Consider the following 24256-nt stretch of genomic DNA (forward strand, 5'->3'; position numbering starts at 1 on the left):
AATCCTTGCTTGAGTCCCGCGTTTGAATTTTATATCAAATATACATAATAGCAGCAAAATGTGTCTAAAAAATTTTTGAGGCTGATACCAATGTCAGTATTGGAGAATTAAAAAACAATGTTGATGCTTATGTGCAGGCAAAAAAAATAGTCTAAAATCTAATATTTGATTAACGAGAAATTTGCAGCACTTGAAGTACAGTATCAACTATAATGGGTGCTGCATCGTCCATCTTGGCCTCTTTTTTGCAGAGGAAATCTGTGTCAAAATGTAGATTTTATGCTTCAACTGCTTTTGTTTTTATTGAGTTCATCTGTTGTAGTTGTTTTATCAAATTGCTTATTTTTTTCTGTTTAAGAAATAAATACACAGAAAAACCGGAGCAAGGTCGTATTGTTCCATCATAGAAGTAGTGTAAGGTTGCAACTAACAATTATTGATATTATTGCATTGATGTTCCCACTTATGCCAATGTGTGTCCCATTAAATATATTAGTTTTAGTGCCGTTTACTGCAGCAGACACTGATCAGCCAGCTTCAGACGCCCCCAACCCCTGCACGCATGCGCAACCTGACAAGCCTGACAACAAGCTATCGGACGTGAGCCGTCGATAATATGGGCACTAGGCTCGCGTTTAAATTCTTAGGATAACCTAGCGTCATATGAACAGAGCCTTACAAACACTTCAATTTCATTATTCACCTATTATAATCTCCCCTCTGCACCCTCACTATGCCGGTAAGTCGCCAGGCCTCTTTGTATATTCTGTTTTGTTTGCAAAGGGGTTCCTCCCTTCCTCCGACCTCACTGATGTTATGCTAACCGGTTAGCATCGTTAGCTTACCAGTTGCCGTTCGCACAGGAGATAAGGAAATGGTGCACTTTTCACAACGCTGCTTTTTTACTAGTCACCACAAACACTTGGTATGACGTGTTAACCATGTGGAGTTTTTACAAAAATGTATTTACTAAATTAGCTGTCTGCGGTTACAGTCAACGGTAGTAACGTAAGCGTTTGCCTGCCTAGCAACGCAACAAACGTTAAAGCTGATAACGCAATAGCGACTGTTAGCTAGCTTCTTTTTTGATTGTTTTCTCACTTAACAGTCCACCTGCACACACACTGCTGGGTATTTTTTTTTAATCTACAACAGGTTGACCACTATGCCCTTATGCCGATGTGGGTCAACTGTAATTGTAGGCTTGTTAGTTAATTGTTACTACATATTGGCTTCCATCACATGACGTAACTAAATCTTAATATGGTCCATTTTTTTTACAGAGCAATAAGCTAGAGAAACCTGACAAGCAGGAGGTCAGTGATAATGTCATGGTAGTGGTGAGATGTCGTCCCCTCAACCAGAAAGAGAAGATGATGGGCCACAAACAGGCCGTCACTGTGGACGAAATCCGTGGGACCATAACGGTTAACAAGCTGGAGACTCCTCAGGAGCCTCCCAAGACCTTCACCTTTGACACTGTGTTTGGACCAGACAGCAAACAGCTGGATGTCTACAACCTCACAGCCCGTCCCATCATCAACTCAGTGTTAGAGGGTTACAATGGTACATTTAATGTGACATTTCTGTCACATTAAATTAAATTTTTGTTAATAAACCATTGTGCTAAAATCAGAATCATCAGTGTAATGACTGTACTCTGATAAATACATGCATTTTATAGTCTCTTTTAAATCTAATCTTAATTAGATCGTTATCAGTCTAGACTGTTCTCATTTTAAACTGTAATGATATAATAATAATTATCGTTTCCTTTATCCTACTATCCATATTCCATACTGGCAGCAATTGTGTTATTGTACACTCTGCTGTCCATTTCAGGCACCATTTTTGCATATGGACAAACTGGCACAGGAAAAACATTCACAATGGAGGGTGTGAGAGCAGTCCCAGAACTCAGAGGGATTATCCCAAACTCCTTTGCTCATATTTTTGGCCACATTGCCAAGGCAGAGGGTGACACCAGGTAAGAGAGTAATCAGTCAGTGAGCAAAAACAGTTTGTCCACACAAAAGTTAACTGCCCCCCTCAATCTGACAAAGACCACTGAAGTGTTTACTCAAGTGCCAAATATTGAAATATGTACTATAATGTATATATTGTTAAAAATGTTATTGACCTAAAGTCAAGTAATAACACCAATTTAGAAAGTTGGTTGCTTGAGAGAGTCACACCAATCAGAAAGCGTTTTCACACGTAATAGTGAAGTGTGATGGGCATTTCTGATTATACTCAAGTTAAGGAGATTGTGTGTTTTGTTAAGATACAAAAAAAATTTAAAAGAGGAATTTAAGGAACAATTTTTAATCTGTGAAAACAGCTAAAAGTTTAGCTCATCCCTATGAAAATGAATGGAATTTCTTTTGGATAGAGTTTATTACTCAGTTCAGATTGCTTATGTGAGATAGTCATATTACCAGAATAAAATGCAGCATATAAACAGAGCTCTTGTCAAAGAAAACAAGTGTGATGAGTGAAACATTTATTTACAAAGTCTGTTTTGCCATTTGCAGCTTCACATTTATCTGACTTTGTATACACATTTGATGTTTACAGGTTTTTGGTTCGTGTTTCATACCTGGAGATTTACAATGAAGAAGTGCGGGACTTGTTGGGCAAGGACCAGTTGCAGAGACTAGAGGTAAAGAATATCTCCATTTCTCCACTTTTTATTGAAATTTTATTGGTTTAATTCCAGTGAATAACCTTAAATGGTACAAAGGTAAGTGTTAACTACCTAAGGTAAAAACAAAAGTTTAGCAAGTAACAAAAGCAAGAGACTGGTTGGTCAGGGGTTCATCCTACAGAAAAATAATGACAGAAATACAATAGATGGTGGCTCCACATGATTTAAGAGCAGCATAGTCTCTAGACTGAAACCCTGTGGAGCTGGTTTTGGATGAAGTGGCCAAAAGTTGAAAGCAAAGTAAAATGCAAGTGCAGCACATCTACAGAAACCTCTGCAACAGTGTTGGAGCAAACTTTCCAAACAATGATTCATTTCCATTGTAGAAGGAATGTTATGAGTGTGTTCAGCTGGTGAATGAGTAAAAAAAATTACATTAAATTTAGGATTTTAGATTCTGTCATTCAATTTTGTATTACAAAATCTCAGTTGTTTATTTGTTCTATGCTTCAATTTCAGAAATACTGATACATTACATAATACAAATTTAAGTAAACATTTAGGCATCCTAAAACTTATGAACTTTTTGTAGTGTAGAGTTCAGTGATTAATAACAAAACTGTCATGAAGGATCTTTTATAAAGAGCACTGCCAGTCATTTGTGAAAAATGTGAACACTTATGCTCATGCTTATTACAGTGACTGAATGGATTTGCTTGAATCAACTTTTTGATGTGGCCAGTTTTCCGTGAAAAAGTTCTATTTTTTCATCTAAGGTGAAAGAAAGACCAGACGTTGGTGTGTACATCAAAGACCTCTCTGGTTACGTTGTGAACAATGCTGACGACATGGACAGGATTATGACACTGGGACACAAAAATCGTAAGTAGAACAACTGACAGCATTGGGAAGGAAATAGAAGCCCACAAAATCAAACACCAATTTGTAATTTAGATATTTGCTTATGGCATATGTGGTAAGACCTTAAGAAGCTTGTTGCTTGCTAGGAATGGAAAGACAGACAAATATTAAAGAGGTTAATGCAATCTCACTGTCTTGCACTGTACAATATATTGTGTGTTTAATTGATGTTCATAGAATACAATCTTGTTTATTTCTTTATTTAAAATACAGTGCAGAGAAACTGTTCATATTTGGGCTTATGTGTAAAAAAAAAAAGAAGCAGTTAATAGTTAGAAACAGCTTGAACAGAAATTTTATAAAATGCAAAGATAATAATAATAAACCATTAATTTCAGCTCACATTTGAAAGTTCTTAATCAGTTATTTCACTACGCTTAGGGTCTGTTGGTGCCACAAACATGAATGAACACAGCTCTCGTTCTCATGCTATCTTCACCATAACCATTGAGTGTAGTGAGAAGGGTGTGGACGGAAACCAGCATGTGCGCATGGGAAAACTTCATCTGGTTGACCTGGCGGTATGTATTTCTGAGTAAAAATAAACTATTTCCTAGAAAATGAGATGAGACTGACGGAAATAGGATATGTGTCTTATCACCCACAATCCAATCTAGCCACCACCAATTAATCTGAAACCCCCCTCCCCCACAGGGTTCAGAAAGACAGGGCAAGACTGGAGCCACAGGTCAACGTTTAAAGGAAGCAACAAAGATCAATCTCTCTCTCTCCACACTGGGTAATGTCATCTCTGCCCTGGTGGACGGCAAGAGCACACACGTTCCCTACAGGAACTCCAAACTCACCCGTCTGCTGCAGGATTCACTTGGAGGAAACTCTAAGACCATGATGGTACAGTGAAAGTTTCAAAACACTACTAGAAACATGTATTAGAGTTGCACAGACACTCTGGTCTTCTAAGCAACAAATACATACGTTCAGGAAAAAATAAATGTGCAAATTGACATCGTTTAAGCTTTTGTAAATCCAATGGATATATATATATATATATATATATATATATATATATATATATATATATATATATATATATATATACACACACACACGTGACATTGACATTACAGTTTTTGTGCCACATTTGAATGACATATTCTCCCCACCAGTGTGCAAATATAGGACCTGCAGACTATAACTACGATGAGACCATCAGTACCCTCCGCTATGCCAATAGGGCTAAAAACATCAAGAACAAAGCCAGGATCAATGAGGATCCTAAGGATGCGCTGCTGCGCCAGTTTCAGAAGGAGATTGAGGAGCTGAAGAAGAAACTGGAGGAAGGTAATGAGCTCAGTAGTAAAACAATTATCATGCTGTTTGGATTACAGGTATTGTTAAAGTCCACTTGAGATTGAATTGCATTTTTTTAGCTATATATCACTTGTCCTTAGTTCTCCTTTGAGAAGAAAATCAGAAACCATTAGGGAGGAAGAAATTAATATTTTTGATTTCATGATACTGTTCCCATGGTTTTTCTGTGTAAATTCTAAAGCGACATTTCTGATATTTCCCCAAAGACCTTTTTCCTTACTTTTAATCATACAAAAACTATTATCAATACATTTATGCAACACATCAAGATTATTTTAAATAAATAAATGTGATTTCAGTTGCTTTTGAAGACTGCCATTTCATTTTAAAATGTTGTTTTCTGCAATTCTAGGTGAAGAGATTTCTGGCTCAGAGGGCAGTGGATCCGAAGAGATGGATGAAGGTGATGATGACAGTAGGGAGGCAGGAGAGGGCCGCAGGAGAAGGAGAGGTGAGAATTTATGTACTGCACAATTGTTCAGTGACTGTGAGCAAAGGACAAATGAAAATCTATTGACACAATCTTCTTATGCTTGTGAGGAGTGCTTTTTCATGCTGTGGATTAATATGCGGTTTTGGTAAATGGTTGGATACATATCTGTATAATCTAGTTACATCTCTTATCAATATGAAAATTGTAATATGAGTCAGCATTAAGTTCATCAGATAATTATCAAGCTGAAGTTGCTTTTAGGTCAGTGGTTAACCTCTACTCATCGTTAACAGGCTTTCATAAACATAACTCTGTTCTCATTTAGGAGTTCCCCTTATATTCTCACCCTGCAGTTTTTAAGTGGAAATTGTTAAATACACATGAACAATCATACTTGCTGACACTAATTTATCTGCAAGGCCATGTTACAGGCTGGTTTACACTGGTCTCTCTTTATTTGTTATTATTATTCTTTCCAATACTTTAGTATTAGATTACTCTGAATCAATAATAACCAAATCATTCAGCTTCCGTGAGTATGGTGCAGTACTGAATATGTAATAAGCATGTGTGCACTCTCAGCTGCCTAAAGCATCGTTTTATGCATAGACCTGCATAAAGCACCCACATTTACTGTAGCTCTCTATCTCTACATCAACCTGTTTGTCACTGTGGAGTTGGTAGGTATGGTGCTTCCTCTTCTTCTTTTTCAGACAGCAGCAGCAGCTGCTCCTCCTCAGTGCCACCATCCACTGAGGACAAACCTCAGGATAGTGAGTTGGAGCAGCACTCTGCTCTACTAAACCACCTGCCCACAAATTTAAGCCCCTTTCACACATGGAACCCCTACAATCGCAGGTGTTAAATATGAATATAAGGCAGTGTTTTTGGCTTATACACTGAGTTCTTCTGTACAGGAAAATACAATATTGAGTATTGTTATCAGTTCAGTCACTGTTGGAGGATATCAGACTTAAAAAAACATGCCACCAAGGATGTGTATCATTCCTCATATTGCACAAACTGTCTAAATGACTAGAAAGCTTTTCTTGCAGTTGATGGGATGTTTATCTTCATGATTTAATTGCTGATAACTGATAGTGATTTGGTAGTTTTGCCCCTACTTTAGCATCCCCAATAGTTGTCAAAACTCCTGTAGATTCCATCAAGAAATGTTAATTATCAAATTTTATCAGATATTAGACATGACAGAGAATTCTGCAGTCTACTTTACATAGTCTGTCTGTTAGTGTTTTTCTCTCTTCATCTCCTGATTTTCTTGCATGCTGTCAGTAGCTTTTGTAGTAAAAACATTTTTTCTGTTTATATTCTGCAACAGTTGGAATGAATGAAAGTTGAAAATTGAGAGCAACTAGACTGATGTGTTTGAGTTATGTCCTTTTTTGCACTGTGTATACAGGTGGTTTTTAGGGGGATTTCCTGATGCCTTATGTCTTGTCAACCTGAGTCATTTGTAGTATTTCCCTTGTAAAGTGGTAGAGAACATTACTCACTCTTATGTGTATTCGATTATATGTCAAGTTGCACAGCTGTCTACAGAAGGGTGCAAAAGATATATATTATAATACAACAAGCATGCGTGAAAAGTTTTGTTTAACTTAACATTGGAAAGCTCAATTTAAGTTGTTGGGCAAAAAGTTCCTTGGAATATATTGACCAAGTGAAAAATTATTAGTTTGTGATTCTAACTCGGATCTTGTCATGGAATGTGATCAATAATTGTCTATTACTATCTGTCACTATGTATCACAATACTGATCTAGCTGGAAATGCAGATTAAAAAAGGATGCATATTTTAATTTTTTTATTTTATTAATATTAGAAGGTTGTGCATCTTAGGGAAAAGGCATGACATCTGTCTCTTGTATTGTGGCAGTTATTGTTTTGACACTTGAGCTGTCCTACTTCCTGGGTTGGCAAATAAGTGAATTTTGAGTATTTATGGATTACACTGCATGTGTGAAAGGGGCTTTATACTTTCCCTTTGTAACCCTTCTCTTGTAGACATAGCCGAGATACCCCCACTGCTGCCGACCATGCTCCTGTATTTTTATGTCCCAAATATGTATTGTTAGAATTTACACAGAAATGATTGCAAAGGTTCCTGGTGTGCAACGTTTGCAATGCTGTTTCAGGACAGATCCCTGACCGATCCTTCCAAAGGATTGACATTCACATTTTGTCCTACTTTTTTTCCACGCATGACTTGGCATCAGAGGCTCTTTATGCACGATAATCTTCAGTATTTCAGTTTCAGTGTACACCTCTTCCAGACTTTATTATGTTGTCTGTAACAACCATACCTCAAAGACACAATTCACCTACATCATGTTTAATCATTGTGATTAATCAAGTGATTTATTTTGGTTTTCGGACTCATGGTATTCACTGTCATTTCTTCTATGGCATTTAATTATTTTTAGTTCTACTTTTTAGTTTGATCTCTCTTCCCACTCCTTTCTTAAATGTGGTGTTCCACTTTGTAAAGTCATAAGACTTCTGATATAACTCTGTAATGTGTTGCTCTTTGTCTCTCTCTCTCCTCCTCCTGGTGCAAATGCCGCCTGTCTGACTTGCTATACACCTCTTAATTCAAGAAGAAAGAGGTTGGTGTGGGAATCTACAGGTCCTGCTTTCCGGTAGCAATGGTGTCTCCACTCGCATAAATTATCCAGATGGCCGCAATGTGTTTTAGTAGCTATTTCACTAATTCTGAATAATCTGTTGACAGGCTATTGTATCGTCGCTGTTAACATATTTCTGTCTGTCCATATATGACTGCCACTGCCATGGATCTAATTTTATACATCTTCATAACCTCCATGTCAATCAGAGAATCTTGACAGTTTCCTTTACTTTTTGCTCACACTAACAGTAATTATTTAACACTGTGCATTAGCAAGTCACAACTTTGTGCATCTGGATTTCACTGGCGCTCACTGTTAGGATTGAGGTTCAGAAAACTCATAAATTCAACTTTTGTAGTGCAAATTTCTGAACTAAACTGCACAAATTAAATAATACTAATGCCGACTAAAAATCACAGTATAAAATAAATGAATCTGCATTTAAATCATTCTAACCTATACACTGCCAAGTGCTTTGTATGAGAAGGTACAGCTAAGAAAACCTGTGTGTTAAAGACACTATGATTTCCTGTGTGTCTCTCTGAAGGGAAGAAGAAGGTTTCTCCAGACAAGATGGTGGAAATGCAGGCAAAGATTGAAGAAGAAAGAAAGGCTCTGGAGGCCAAGTTAGACATGGAAGAGGAGGAGCGGAACAAGGCAAGAGCAGAACTGGAGAAGAGGGAGAAGGACCTGCTTAAAGCCCAGTGAGTGCATGAAAAGAAACACATTTTTGGACGGAAGCCTTGAATGCAGTATATGCAGTATGACAAATCAGATAACCTGTAATTTATTATTTATTTATTGTTAGTGGACATTGCAATTATCAGTAATACCACTGATTTTATACCTGATCTACCCCTACACCTAAGGCAGGAGCACCTCCTTCTGCTGGACAAACTGTCTGCGTTAGAGAAGAAGGTGATTGTGGGTGGGGTGGACCTTTTGGCCAAGGCTGAGGAACAGGAGAAGCTCTTGCAGGAGTCCAACAATGAACTGGAAGAACGTCGCAGGAGAGCGGAGCAGCTACGGAAGGAATTGGAGGAGAAAGAGGTAACAATAGATGACAGCATAGATTGTTCTGCACACCATTTTAACACAAATGATGAGTATTTATGTTACTCATTCATGTTCTAGCCAGCATGACATGAAATGATGAAAATGTGTGAAACATTAACATCATATTTAAAACTTTCTGTAACTTAAATAAGGTGATGTATTTTCATGGGCATAAACAATTTCACTTTCACAATTCATATATTAAAATAGTACCATCTTCACCCACGCATGCAACATCAGCTCTCTAAACCTCCTATGCTGTACTGTGGATTACATATCAGAAACCACAGTCTACATGAGGGGTTAATCTCGATGTTAGTTTGATTTACACTGAAATGGCTGCATTGTGGGTGTAAAATATGTCTCAGGCTCAGTCTCTCACTTTCTTTATTTACATGTACATGTAAAATAAATGTTTAGAGAAATACCAAGCGGAACTGTGTCCTTTCAGTGTGAAGCAATGCAAACATCAGGATTTGAAAACTATTTAATCTCTATTGGTTCTATTAAGTCACAACCACAGACCACACTATGCTTGCAGGAGCTTCCTTCTACATAAACATTGAAAACCTTTCACTCTTAAAACAGCAAGAACGACTGGACATAGAAGAGAAATACACTAGTCTGCAGGAGGAGGCACAAGGAAAGACCAAGAAGCTGAAGAAAGTATGGACCATGCTGATGGCTGCCAAATCAGAAGTAAGTATACATTTGGGAGTAACACAGAGTGAGAATTTAATAGCCCATCAGGGCAACATGGTGGTGTGATATTTAGTGACAATCATACAGTACAGGACATGTACAGACATTTGCATCAAGGCTGTTTGAACCTGTAATTCCTATTCAAAATTGAATAATTTTTTTAATCTAAACTGAAACTGGTAATTTTCTGAAATCAGTCCATATCTGTAGTTAGTTTTTATTGATCAGGTGAAGAGAGGAAATTGAATCACTGTGGTTGTTTTGTCTGTTAGATGGCAGATCTACAGCAAGAGCATCACAGAGAAATTGAAGGCCTGCTGGAGAACATCCGCCAGCTGAGCCGAGAGCTCAGGCTGCAGATGCTCATTATAGACAACTTTATTCCCCAGGAATACCAGGTGAGTGTATGTTTGTGTACTTACATGTGCACTTACATAAGGCTCAGTCTAATGTTCAGTGCTTTGCCTAATACATATTACCTCCACTGTTCCCTCAGCGTGCACACAAAGAAAAGGCTTAAACATCCCTCTAGAAGGACAGAATAAATGCTACACAGAGAATATGCTTCAGTTAATTAGATTTTTAGAATTTACAGGTTTGAAATGCAAATAAAACCTCAAAACAAACAACAGCTATAAAAAATGCATTTGGAAGACTCAGTGCTTGCAGATAGCACAGGTGTCCAAATAATAGAAATTGTTAATCTATTTTTTTTTTTTTTTTTTTTTTGGGCTTTTTATGCCTTTATTATAGCTTAGTGGAGACTGACAGGAAAGGGGGTAGAGAGAGGGGAATGACATGCAGGAAAGAGTCGGACCGGTTGGGAGTCGAACCGGTGACTGCCCTGCTAAGAGCGTCTTGCGCTCAACATGGTACGTGCCCTAACCACTCGACTACCAGGCCGCCCCTAATCTTTTTTTTTTTTTTTTTTTCCCTGTCGCTGTTACACATTGCATGAACTTGCTGGCATTGCAGGTCTGCAGCTGGATGATATTAGCTCTTTTGGGGTGCTTTGTATCAGTGACAATGTCTGTTCTTGTTCATAGTTTTATATTTTCCCATGTTTTCCTCTGTAGGAGATGATAGAGAATTATGTGCATTGGAATGAAGACATTGGAGAATGGCAGCTGGTGAGCTCACTTTATATAACTTATGTATGCAGTGAGGTTTGCACATTGATAAACATCAACTTAAAAGTGCAAGCAAGAGTGAAGGACTACTTCCCAATATTTTGTGTCTTTGTACTTTGTCTTTCAGAAATGTGTGGCCTACACTGGCAACAATATGAGAAAACAGACCCCTGCTCCAGACAAAAAGGAAAAAGATGTGAGGTTTTGTGTAATGGATGATGCATTTTCCTCTTTTTCCTCCTTTACAATGTATTTTTGACTTCTCTCTTCTGTCTGTGCTGCCTGTAGCCATTTGAGGTGGATCTATCCCATGTGTATCTGGCCTACACTGAAGAGAGTATGCGGCAGTCACTGATGAAACTGGAGAGGCCAAGAACCTCTAAAAGTAGCAAGAGTGGCCGACCTAAGACTGGGCGAAGGTAATTTCTCTTTCTTTCTACACAGCCTGAAGCTGCACATCCTGTTGAGAATTACTGATAAAAGAGGCCACCTTGTAGTTTCTCAGAGATGGTTTCGTTGGTTAGTCTTTAACCCAATTTACGTTTGTCATTTCATGTGATTTAATGCACTTAAGTTAATGCTGAGATTCATATATATGTCCTTTTTGACAATTTCACGAATCTGATTGAATGCATCTTGGTTTCCTGAGTTACATGAAATCTGGGTCAGCCCTCAGTCCGCAGGATGGTGGGTCTGCACTAGAAACTGTTTGGCAACTCTTAAATAATGAAAGAACAATAACATGGACAGTTTAATTACAACAATAACAGTTTAGCAGGCTAGCTAATAAATATCCATCTACTAACACAAACATATGGATGACTAAAGGGTTACACTGATCAAGCTACAGCAGCACATTAAATGGCCTCTGTTTGACTGTACTCATTTAAATCGCAGGCTGTGCTCTCGCTGCTGCTTATCATGTGACAAGGAGTGACAAAGCTGATTTCAGCATAATTTCAATGTCACTTCAACTGTCACGGAAGAAGTTCTCGTAAATGCCCACCTCTGCAGATCGCTTGCCAGTATATTTACGCTTGTGAGGACTAATGATTGTGTATATGTCTTGGAGAGACTGATGCATTGACACTTTTTCTTGTGTCATTTGTTCACAGTCATAGCTCATTATCTGCAAATTCTAGCCCCTCACCATTTCAACACTATTTAACAGTTTTTTATCTATACTTAAGTTAGACTAAATCAAATACTCCTGAGTAAACAAGAATTGTTGGTAGTGGATGTTTAGCCTCATTGTGAAATTAGTCTATATATAGCATGTTGATAATGATATGTTAGCATGAAGTTATTTGCGTTATCATGATATTCTGTTATTCTGAGAAATGAGAGGGCTGAAAGCTCTGTGAAGTTGTTGATAATATTTATCATGCACTCATCTCCACACAGGAAAAGATCTGCAAAGCCAGACGCTGTGATCGAATCCCTTCTGCAGTAACAACAGCATACAGGAGGGCTACGTTGGGCTGCAACTTTCATGATACCTTATGAAGAGAAGTCATTAGTCGAGTCTAAAAGTTATCGTTGAACATTATTTATAAGATTATCTGAATGCACTGTATAGCTGACAAGCATTTAAATTTGAAGGGGCTGTTTGGGAAGCACTCATGGTAGGATTAAGACCTCTTGGCCAAGAGGACCTGTTATTTGTATTGTGGTGTAAGACATTTTAATGTTTGGGAACATATTTCAGTGGCAGCACCCTCTGTCTAAATTAAGCTCATTTATTGAAGCACCGCTTCTTTGAGGGGGAAATCTTCCATGAACATATTTCACTTGCAACATCAGTAGTTTTGAAAATGATCAATAATCTGAAAGAATCTGCAGATTTGATGGGATGCTGAAAGTAGAATTGTGCACATAGAAACTGCATTTATATCTTCTGAAATGTGTTTGAGTATTTAACATACAAGTGTGTTGTGATGAACACCAGACAGATTAAGTCTTAACTTCTGTTTTACTGATTTCCTGTGAGAAACTGATTAATACTAAATGGCCCACGCTGATATGAACACATTATAACTGAATTCTAATTAAGGGTGCATTTTCACTTAAAGCAAATTATTCTTCTCTGAGCACAAGCTGTAGCCTTAGTGTTTTTTCCCACTGAATACATGAAATCATTAATATGGAGAGAAACTAAAGTAAACACTAATGTGGGGGGAACAAGAAGAGGAGAGTATGTAGTATCAAGTATGTAACTGAAAAGTGCGCTTTCTACTTTTTCCTTTAGGTCAGAAGCATAGGGGCATGCATGCCAGACAGCTCTTATATTAGTGCCATTTGCTGATTTAAGGATGTCAGTCATCTTTTTATTTTTATATGTCAGAACACTGTGTTATATTAAGACACACCATACATACTGTATGTCTTGGTATAATACTGTAGTATGAAGTTTTTGTGGAGCTCATTTCATGTCATGGTGTTCTGTAGTGGAGACAAACTGGCTTTTGTTTTGTATCATAATGTATGTCAAATGTTTACACCCACCAAACTTAAACTTAATTTTATTTATTAAATTATTGTACATGTTTTACCTCCCATTCTTGTTTATCTTTCTCTTTGTTAAATCAGTGATATACCTAATTGTTTATGGCATCTTTGAAAAGAAAGTTATAATGACACATACAGCCGTAAGCAGCTTATTTTTAATTGCATTTCAGTAAACCCAGAAAGTAATTGCGTTTTTTTTTTTTTTAAATAGCCTCATGTTGAAAAGTTTTGTTCTTCACTGTAAAACAGCTGTTTGACTAAAAATTAAGAAACCTCAAGAATGTGCTGTTGTCATATTATAATTTATTTATATATAAATACAAAAGGTAAGAAAATAAATACATTTTACAATAAATAATAATTTACGTATTTTACACATCTTACATGTGTTAAATAATATATATGGTCACTCCTTCCAAACTCTAATGAGTGTCTTGGCACAGTGCTCGATGTCCTTCACAAGTTTTCGTAGTGGGCAGGATTTCTCTGTGTTCAGGGTACAGTTCACGTTAGTCTGAAACAAAATCATTTTGATAATTTTAATTCTAAGTGCACAAAAATCCATTTGAGTACAGAACTGAAATAATACAGATCATGCTTGACATTAAAAAAGCATATTCATTCATTCATTTTAGAACAGATGTCTTACAGAGTCAAGCCATTTGAAATTTTGTTCATGAATTTTGGTTTGGTTTAGGAGTAAAAGGCATTTTGAGTTCCTCTTTACCTTGTTGTTGTATTGTTGCAAGTAACGGATAAGTTTGTCTGTTTTATTTAAATGGTTTTGGGCTGTGTTCAGCGATTTCTCAGCAAAACAGAGGAACCCACACTGTATAGAGAAAGACAGTTAGTAATGTATCCAACAGACAGGAGTTATGTTCAGAGACATCTTCATTTTCAATGGTTAACAAGTTGCGCACAAAATGTGGAAATTACATGTACTATGCCTGACATGCCAAAGACCACTGTGTACAATAATCACAATAATTATAAAAAGTTTCCAACGTACTGAGCATCTGTAAGGTCCTCTTGTACATGCCACAGGTATATTTGGCAGCTGAAATGATAAGAGAGGACTGTCAGTACATCGTAAAACAACCAAAGCGCTTGTTGTAAATCAAGTCTTGTAGTGTTCTTACCTGACCCTCCAGAGACATTGCTTCCTTATGAATTTCACTCAGGATGAATTTTATGTCGTTGTTGAGTGCTACTGCACAGGCCATTCCAATCATCATTATCTTCATCAGTGTAAAACTTTGAATATTGAAGTTCTTCATGTCTTTAAAAAGACTGTGAGCCAGCACTGCCAGGTTGAGCAGAAAGGTTGAGTACTTTTCACACTTACTACTGTTGCTACTTATACTGTCAGACCACAATCTATTGACACGTCAGAGGAAGAAGACACCAAATAAGGATGATGTGTTGCTATCAAATGTTCCACTCGGTGCAGACTTTTCCTTATATATTGATAAGCAATTACCTGTCCATTCCTTATCAGCAAAGCTCTCACCACAATTGTCAGTTATCATCTTGCGTTAACATCTTATGAGGGTTGTCCTAATATGCAAGGATGGAAAAATAACAGAGTAGAAAATAACATAATATGTAATAGCCAAATACTATAACTTGACTTTGAAAACCTGTCATATTCAAATTGTTATTAATTGTTAATTAATAGTTTTCTAATTGCTGGGTCATCACTGTTGAATGTAATGTCACAGACGTTTTCCACATCAAACATTTTGATTTGTCACAGCAGAAAACCACAGGTGGAGCTGGCCCCAATGACCCCAATTCTATTGTGGCGGTGAGCCAACATGCAACTATTATCTGTTTTTTTATTCGTAATACCTGATGATTTTCCTATCATGTCAAAATGACTGTGGTGTGTAGGCACATAGGAAATTTGAGTTTATCCCACACATTAGGAAGAGGAAAATGTGACTGCTGACTTTCAGTTTTACTCTGGGTAAAGGCATCTGTCATTCATAAAAATAGCCTAACAAAAGGCCCGCGGCCTTTCTGTGTGGAGTTTGCATGTTCTCCCTGTGTCTGCGGGGGTCCCCTCCAGGTACTCCGGAGTCCAAAGACAATGCACGTTAGGTTGATTGGTGACTCTAAATTGCCCTTAGGTGTGTGAGTGAGTGTGCCAGGTTGCCAGTCCATCGCCCTGCGATGGACTGGCAACCTGTCCAGGGTGTGCCCCGCCCTTGCCCAATGTCGGCTGGGATTGGCTCCAGGTCCATGCCTTGTTGACGCCAGAGGTCAGAGGAGAATGGCCAGACTGTTTCGGGCTGATAGGGAGGCAACAGTAACTCAAATAACCACTTATTACAACCAAGGTCTGCAGAAGAGCATCTCCTAACGCACAACACGTTGAACCTTGACGCAGATGAGCAACAGCAGCAGTAGACCACGCCATGTGCCACTCCTGTCAGATAAGAACAGGAAACTGAGGCTATAATTCGCACGGGCTCACCAAAACTGGACAATAGAAGACTGGAATCCATGCATGGATCCATCCTGCCTCGTATCAAGGGTTCAGGCTGGTGGTGGTGGTGTAATGGTGTGGGGGATCTTTTCTTGGCACACTTTGGGCCCCTTAGTACCAACTGAGCATTGTTTAAACACCACAGCCTGCCTGAGTATTGTTGCTGACCATGTCCAACTCTTTACAACCACAGCGTACCCATCTTCTGTTGGCTGCTTCCAGCAGGATAACATGCCATGTCACAAAGCTCAAGTCATCTCAAACTGGACAATGAGTTCACTGTACTCAAATGGCCTCTACAGTCGCCAGATCTCAATCCAATAGAGCACTTTTGGGATGTGGTGGAACGGGAGATTCGCATCATAACAACCTCATGCATTAGCTACTGTTGTTGTAAATATGTAATTTATTGTATCTATATATTTTGTACATTATTATATTGTTATTATTTATCGTTCTAAATATTTGTTATTGCAGATATATGATAGAAGTTTTAGCTGAACTTGAGTTCATATCTTTGAATGCTCTTAAACCATACTTTTACATTACCACATTTTACATTTTGCTGTGTGAACATTTTGAATATGTTGCATCACCAACAGACAAATCTTGATGAGCAGCCCCATCTTCAGGTAATATTTTGTAACTTGCAGGATTCACAATTGTCTGCAGCATGCAGACTCTTGAGCAGGTGGGGCCAATTTCAAAAAGCTCAAGCAGGCGCTCCTCATACACCAAGTACTTCGTCATCTCCTGCGGTTACTTGGTTGGTGCTCTGCTGACAAAAGAAAGCAACTGCCAATGACCAGCAACACTTTTTCAAAGGTCGTTATTTATAAAGTAAATACAGATACTAATACTAATAAGAGTTCTTTATTTGTAGTGTTTATATGTGTAAGAGAGATGGACTGTTTTTGCTGTCCTTCTGCCATTAGATTAATTAAGATCTGACATTCATAATGACATATTGAACCTCAATATGCCTGTATTCTTGCTGTTGCCCAGTGTGTTTAGAGACAGTTGTGTGGCCACAGTCCTTTTCCCCACAAACCAATGTGTCTGACATCCTACTTCTCTGGTGACTTTCTCCCTGTCACACTGGCACCCGGTCTCTCTTCTAGTTGGAAGGGACTGCTTTGTAAAAAAGAGCAGTCAAAATTACTAAGGATTCAAACATACAGAAGGGTTTTTGTACCTCCTGACCAAAAACACCCTGGTAAAAAATAGAAAACATAGATTGCTAGCTTTCCAATGAATCCCCACCCCCACCTTTTTCCATTGCGGGAAATAAAAAGTTTCATAAGCAAGTCCTATCTTTCACTTTGAAATGAATCCATCTCTCCCTCTTCTCTCTCTCTCCATCCAGTCTCTTGTGTTTGGTGCGCACCAAGTCTCAGTATCTAGGCAAAGGGGCCTGAGTTGGTTTTACCCAAAGCAAACAGGTTAGGTATGAAATCACTGGCACACTGTACATATCAGTGACGTGCAGCGAGGTTCATGGCTGGTGAGGCAGCATCGATAACTTGTTTGTAGAAGTTTTCCTTGTCTTTCTTCAGTTTTAAAAGTCTCTCTGTCTCAATGGAGATCACTGCCAGGGAAGAGAGCCGCCCTTGATCCGTCCTGTTCCTACTGTATGTGTTGAGTCTCTTCAGTGCTGAGAATGACCGCTCCACCGATGCTGTAGTAGCGGGAACAGTGAGCACTAGCTGGAGCAACTCTGTCGCCTCAGGAACAGTTTGAATGAGATCCATCTGGGCCAAAAAAAAAAAGCTGAGAAGCTGTCCAGGAGACTTACATTCACCCCTCACCGTTTGTGAGCTGTACAGTCCAACGAGATCCGCTTTTAGTCCAGAGCTGCAAGACAATATTCAATGTCCATCGCTTTGTTTTGCAGCACTCTGAAAAGTGCGTTAGTTTCATTGAAAATGTCCTCATGTGCGTGTCATCAGGAGAAGGCATGTTGATGCCAATAGCACCAAGTTCGGCCTGTGTGCGTAACAGTGGGTAAACATGGCTTCGGGCACCTTTTCTTTAATTTTAGCTGGCACGCCATTAAGCTCTGGTGCCATTGCAGCCGCCCCATCATAGGTCTGAGCTTGTCAACACAGTCGTACTTCTCCAACACTCCCAGGACATACTCAGCAATGGCAGGGCAGCGCGTCTGTCCTCACTCATGTCATCAAAACCCCAAAAACGCCTCCTTCACCTCACAGCCTGCTTCAGTGTCTTCCTTTAATTATTGCCTCCTGCTTCGATTGAAAGTCCGGTTTAGAAAACTGTTTGAGTTCAGATATGTAATCCTCCATTTTGAAAGTAAGGCCAGACAAGAGGAAAAAAATAAACGGAACTGTAGATTGGAGCCACAAGAAGAATCACTGGGATCATGAGGGCCCCCCACCATGAGGCAGGAGAACTGCGGGCCTCACTTAGCGCCTCTTCGCAGCCACAAGAAACACACATGCAGTTGTTGACAAAAAAAACCCCCACTGTGCATTAAATACATCAGCTAAACTATGGAAATTTAGTTCATATAGCAAAAGTGTTTGAACATTTTAATGGCGACATACAGAGAGACGGCAAGACGGTCTCACTGCACGACATGCCAGCACAGTTAGCCAAGTCATTGCGCAATCCATGGTGAGGCTCACCCGGCTGCTGCCTCACCGCACTTCTCTTCTCAGTATTTGAACAGTAAATGTGAAAATTCAGCGATTTTGAATTAACTTTGTGTTTTTTTTTCTCTCCCGTAGTTTGTGCTTCTCCTCTCTCTCCCTCTCTCTGTCCTCATTCTGCAGGTCTCTCTGCCTCTGGAGCAGCAGGATCCAGATCCACCACTACTCATCATTACTATTAACCACTGTTATCTGTCATCATTATTGATAACACCATTACCTACACAGCTGTTCCTGGTCTCTCTCTCTCTCTTTTCTCCTCTCTCCTCCCCCCACCCCCCCTTTTTTATCTCCTCCTAAACCCAACCGGTCGAGGCAGACGGCCTGAGCCCGGTTCTGTTGGAGGTTTCTTCCTGTTAAAAAGGAGTTTTTCCTCCTCCCTGTTGCCAAGCTCTTGCTCTTTGTGGGAACTGTTGAGTTTTTCTCTGTAACAAAGTAAGGTCTTGCCTTGAGATAATGTATATTATGATTTGGCGCTATACAAATAAAATTGAATTGAATTGAATTGAATAAATATAACCATTTAATTATTTTTTTCATTTTACATTTTGTTTCTTTCCATGAGGCACGGCCTCTCCTGCCTCCCCTGACCGCACGTCACTGGTACATATACAACTGTTGTTACATGCTAATATTGTAATTTTAACTTACAGGCCTGTGACAAAGAGCGCTTCGTCACCTGGCTTTGTAAATATTATACCATGCACTTTTGACTATTTGGGGTATGGAAACACATGCACCTCAATAATTGCACAAGCACTTTAATAGGAGCAACAGCACTTTATTGAAGATTTGCACAATACATTTGATCACATTGCATTTTGCACATTTGTATGGCTATACTTTGCACTGTTGATTGATGGAATATTTGTCTCCATATTTATTGTCCTTTTTAATCTTGATTGGATGGCGGGTGCTGTGTAGGCCGCGCAGCTCCACCTGAAAGAGAGGGACATGGGAGTAAATGTGCAGCCATGTTTTAAGGGATAAAACTATGAGCTTAGAGCTAAGCCAAAAGAAATGTAATGGTTGCTGTAATGTGTAGTATGTTCTATAAGCGTATGAAGGTGCAAGGAGGGAGATTATAAGGCGTGTTAACTACTCACCAGTCTCTTTGTCTTCAGGGTGTTCGGGCAAAAGGCTTCCCCAGACTACAGACCCCATGTTTTACAGTTCCAGTGGTAACCAAGTGTAAATTGGTGTGGGGTGGTTTAGATATGTGTATTTTATTGTGGTAAATTTAATGTGGTTTAGTGGGGTTTTGTTTCATTGGTAGTGGAAGACATGAATATGTATATAGGGGTGTGAGGATGTGTGTGTATAATTATAGGAAAAGAAAAGAGTGTGTTGATATGTAAGCAGGCAGTGGATCCCTGTGAATGAAGTCTCCCGAGGTCATTACCTGAAACACAGTATAAAAAGGCGCCATTTTAACAGCTTGGGAGTTGCTGGTCTGATGCTGGGTGATGATCATTTGCTCCTGAAGATGGATGAATAAAAGGCCTCATCTGTTACACTTGCCAAACCTGCCTGTGAGTCATTTTATTGCTGTATCATCCAGCTGTAATTGTGGTCCATCTTATAAGGCGAAAGCCAAAAATTGTCCCACTTGTTACATAGCGGGAAGGCGAGGTTTCCCTCGTAAACATAAAATCCCGTCTTTGGTATACTTTGTAGTCACGGAAAGATTATCCAAGGATTAGCAGCGTATCTTCCTATGCATTCCCACTCAGGATACGAGGGGAATACAGCAATAAATGCACTGACAGTAGCTAGCACCTGAGGTACAATTTGTAGTCATGGCTGATGCACATACTGGTGAAAGAGGGCAATATATCAATACATGTACAAATATTGGCTAAGATCATATCTGTGGTCTAACATAAGCACAAAAGGTCGGTCATCGCTGGGCATGTATCAGCGACCTTGGCACAAGCCGCAGGCGGGACAGCGGGTTAAAGGCCAGGGAGGGAGATGGTAGGTTAGGCTCCATTCTTCAGTAGAAACCTATTATCAGTGGATCCCATCTTGACTTTTTACAAAATCAATCCACCTCTTACTGTTTTCATCATCGAATTCGAATAAGGACGCCACACTGCTGGTATTGAGGCATCCAGGAAAGATGTATTTTGGGAGGAACCACTGATGCTAGTGTGTGCCATATTATTAGGCCGTTATAGCATTAGGGGAGGGGTGCGTCACCAGTCCCCAGTTTTGGGCCCGCCCAAAAAATCCTCAACACAAAAATGATGAAATACAGTTTAGCAACTGCACAATTCAGCACCACACAAGTTTTACACATTTTACATGTTTTCAGGAATAGTTCTTCAACATATATATATTGTTTTTAGGAACAAATCTGCAAATTTTGCTTTTCAGGATCTTTAAACTCATGCAGTTCGTTTAAAGAGGCACCTGACGCCACAGCACAGGGAGTGACACTAAATGCAATAATTATTTTCTCTTATTTTTGTAATGTTAAAAAGTTGAAATGTGAAACTTCAGGAGAAGTTTTTGTAAAGCGTGATTATAAAATACATTGCCTAAACCAGTGATATTTTTTAGCTTGGGACCCCTTATATAAGACCATATCTGGTTGGGGCTTCCAGTTGCCACATTTCATGCATCCAAGAGTCGCTGTAGGATTTCAAACAAAAAAGTGATTTCCTATCCAAACTATTCAAGAGAATACACAGAGAAACTTTGTGTTTTCTTCTCTCTTATCCCATTAATCATCTAACAGCCCAACTAAGGGAGTAATTGTGCCCACAGGATGTTATTGTAACTGTGTAAAAAGTAGTCCCATTGTAAACACATGGATAACCATCCAGTACTGTCATATGTCAGTCACTGGGGCCATTATTTGGATGCTGTATTGACACATTGAGTTGATAATACTAGCGTCCTTTCACTTATATAGGATTTTAAATGCAGGACTTTTTTTTTTTTTGACACTCCTCCAATACATTGTTATCACCTATATGAATATTGCTACACCATGTGGAGAAACTTGTCTGAAGCTACGGCTGCCAAATACAAAACGTGTATATCATTATAAACAAAACAATAAACAAAACAGCGCGCCATTCCCAGCATCCACAAATGAGTGAAATGAAAGTGCAGCCGGTTGCATTTTCCCCTCGGTTCACCCACGACTCGCTGGCTCGGATGGTCCCCGGTGAACCTGCGCCAAGAGCGGGAGAGCGTCTGACGCGCTCAGCCAATAGGAAAGCGGGTAGGATTTAGGCTAGATGCGCCATTTTACTGCGTCCACAGCTATCCGGCAAGATGGTCTCTCTGCTTTGTCTCCCCTGACCGGAGTTGTTTCGGCTTTCAGTGGCTATTCTTGCCTCCGAACCATCGTAAATCTGGAAACTGGATTGAACCGTGACACCCGTACCTAATAACACAACGCGTCTGTGTCAGTCGAGAAATGACGACGATGAAAAGCAGGTAGGAGCACAGTTAAATCTGTTTGTTTAGGCAAGTATTTTTTTTTTTTTTTACATTGATGGCTGTGCTGCCTTCGCTAACGGCAAGCCGGGCCATGAGTATCCGTTGCTAGTTAGCAAGCTAGGCTAGACCAGTTGTGGCTATGAGCTTCGCAGCCGGCAGTATTCAAGTTCGTACACGGAAACACTCAAATTCACACATACGATTTCCAGGATGTTTGTCAACGCTATTGAAATTAAAAAATGCACTTCCGCGTAAAGATGCAATCGCCTGGTTTTGTGCTGTAGCTAGCTAAATGTGGCAGTGCTACTTCGGTTGCTGCTAGGAAGTGCCAAGCTGCGGGTAGTGAGCTGGTTCGTGGAGGGAGGAAAGGCCTGTGCATGCATTTCTCGGTGCATGCCCATGCACTGGACCTTGCATGCACTGCCCAGGTTGCAAGGTTGCCAGGGCAACGAAGAAGTAGTTCAGCATCAACTGCGGTGGCTAAACCTGCTAATGCTAACAAGCCTCAACTTGGCGTCTCCGAGAGAGTCAGGAGTTCCTGTGTTGTTGAAACAGGGAAGGCTGCGCCGAGGGGAAAGAGCTGCAAATGCAAAAGAGTGAGGTACTTGTTGGGCGAGCGGGCTCTGTGTGTGTTTTTGCACATGATTTAATTGAGGCCTGGTCGCTGCTGGCAGGACTGAGTGAGGGCTGAACACAGCTCATAGCGATCTAATCAGCACATTATGATGACGCAAAACGGCAAAATAAACAGCGGTGCCTCTCTCGGAGTGATGTGCTGCAAACAAATGCACTTAAACCACGTATGTAACGCACTGTTTAGGCTCGATGACACGACAGTAACACAAATGTAGTGATTTTAATAGTTATCAACGATATCCCGCTCTCTGTAAAGCCAGCTTTGTTGGTGTTTTTCCCAAAAAAAAAACCCAACATTGTCTGTTATCTTTGACATTGCCGGCAACTGTCTCGAAAAAAACATGTCCATTCTGTCCCTCATGGTCATGTATAACCTCAAGTCTGTGTGATCATAAAAAACTGTGAAGACAGTTTTGTATATGTAGCAGATGCTAATATAAGATTTTACTGTGTTGCTGGATAGATGATTAAAACATTTGAACATCTTTGAATATTATCATTTTGCCTACTGCTTGCTTTCTTGTTTTATTTAACGGTGTGTTATATTTCAACCAGTACTTTTCTGAGTTTTTAAACTGTATGTAACTGTATGTTGTCCTTTTAATATCACAGTTGAGCCTTTATTTTGTACCAGGGCAATAACATTTTAAATATGTATCTTACAAGTTAAGCTGCTTTTAAAATGAATGAAATACACAAACATAAACACTTCATTATTATACAGACACAGTGGAATTGTAGGATCTGTCGTTAACTAGTATCTGGGCAGTAAAAACACAGCATGGTTGTTTTTGGTCTTGTATGGTAAAAGTAAATGCTTGTTGCTAATGTTATTTTTACTGAATCCAATCTCTGTAACCAAGGTACAACATCTTAAATTACCAGATTAATCAAACAAATCTTCAAATGTCTCTCCAGGTAATATGAGTCTAGCTTCTTCTGAATCAAACCTAGACCAAATGGCAGAAAAAGCAGAGGAGGTAAGTATTCAACATCTTTGGCAGTCAAATAATGTCCTTTTACCTTTGTGTGTTGACAGTGGTAGAAAATCAAACTAGCTCTAAAAGCCACATATTCTACTGTATTTGTACATTTGTTCTTAATTGTCATGGTATTAAAATAAATCTTGACTCCTCATCAGCCTGGTAGCTCAACAGAAAATATGAAGCCCTCTTCTTCTCGCAATAAGAGGTGAGGAGCAGTTTTCTTAAATACGGCAGTTCTTTTTTTTGTTTGCAGTTGCACACTCTCAAAGCACCTCTCAAAGACACAGCTTTAAATAATAGAAAAACCTTGTGCTAACACATTTTAGGAAGTCCGCTACTGTAACTAAGCACACTGGACAGAATGAATCCGACGCCTCAGATGATAGTGAAAATGAAGGTGCCACCTCTGACAATCCTTCAGAAAGTAACACGGGCAGTGCATCTAAAGGTATGAACTGTGGAGGTATATGTTGGTCATGATCAAGATATTGTTGATGCTGAATAGGATGCTGAATTTGGGAGACATTTTTGCTTTTTATTTCTTTAGGCACTTTAGTGATGAGGCCAGCTGGGAATGAAAATAAAGGCGCCATGAAGCTCCGAGTGGATTTCAAACAGAAACATACAGGTCAGTTATT

At 39.3% G+C, this 24256-nt stretch overlaps 2 protein-coding genes and 1 long non-coding RNA gene across 4 annotated transcripts in view; 2 read left to right on the forward strand and 1 right to left on the reverse strand.

Annotated features, from left to right (window-relative positions):
• The first annotated feature begins 562 nt into the window (after positions 1 to 562).
• kif3a (kinesin family member 3A) lies at positions 563 to 13427 on the forward strand. Its single transcript, XM_071457562.1, has 17 exons — positions 563 to 739; positions 1284 to 1566; positions 1843 to 1987; positions 2578 to 2662; positions 3424 to 3529; positions 3950 to 4089; positions 4223 to 4420; positions 4696 to 4870; positions 5253 to 5351; positions 8529 to 8685; positions 8851 to 9031; positions 9626 to 9736; positions 10012 to 10137; positions 10816 to 10869; positions 10997 to 11065; positions 11158 to 11288; positions 12274 to 13427. The coding sequence occupies exons 1-17, from the start codon at positions 734 to 736 to the stop codon at positions 12320 to 12322; spliced, it is 2115 nt and encodes a 704-aa protein (XP_071313663.1). The 5' UTR covers positions 563 to 733; the 3' UTR covers positions 12323 to 13427.
• A 677-nt stretch (positions 13428 to 14104) lies between these two features.
• Positions 14105 to 14654, reverse strand: LOC139605784 (uncharacterized). Its single transcript, XR_011684472.1, has 3 exons — positions 14517 to 14654; positions 14387 to 14434; positions 14105 to 14206 (listed from the first exon to the last, which is right to left on the reverse strand). It is a non-coding gene; the product is annotated as an uncharacterized lncRNA (long non-coding RNA).
• Positions 14655 to 21765: 7111 nt separating this feature from the next.
• atrx (ATRX chromatin remodeler) overlaps positions 21766 to 24256 on the forward strand; it is a 31602-nt gene continuing 29111 nt past the window's right edge. Inside the window, exons 1-5 of one of the 2 annotated variants that reach the window (XM_071457142.1) lie at positions 21766 to 21993; positions 23551 to 23612; positions 23774 to 23823; positions 23945 to 24066; positions 24166 to 24246. In XM_071457142.1, the coding sequence (XP_071313243.1) occupies positions 23556 to 23612; positions 23774 to 23823; positions 23945 to 24066; positions 24166 to 24246 (310 nt within the window). In that variant the 5' untranslated portion in view covers positions 21766 to 21993; positions 23551 to 23555. Of the gene's footprint in view, positions 21994 to 22478; positions 22598 to 23550; positions 23613 to 23773; positions 23824 to 23944; positions 24067 to 24165; positions 24247 to 24256 lie in introns of those variants that run through there. The other variant, XM_071457143.1, reaches the window with a different exon arrangement.

Source organism: Trachinotus anak, unplaced genomic scaffold (assembly GCF_046630095.1).
Source record: "Trachinotus anak isolate AG129_WGS33_773 ecotype Australia unplaced genomic scaffold, CSIRO_AGI_Tana_v1 ptg000021l, whole genome shotgun sequence".
Taxonomy (NCBI): domain Eukaryota; kingdom Metazoa; phylum Chordata; class Actinopteri; order Carangiformes; family Carangidae; genus Trachinotus; species Trachinotus anak.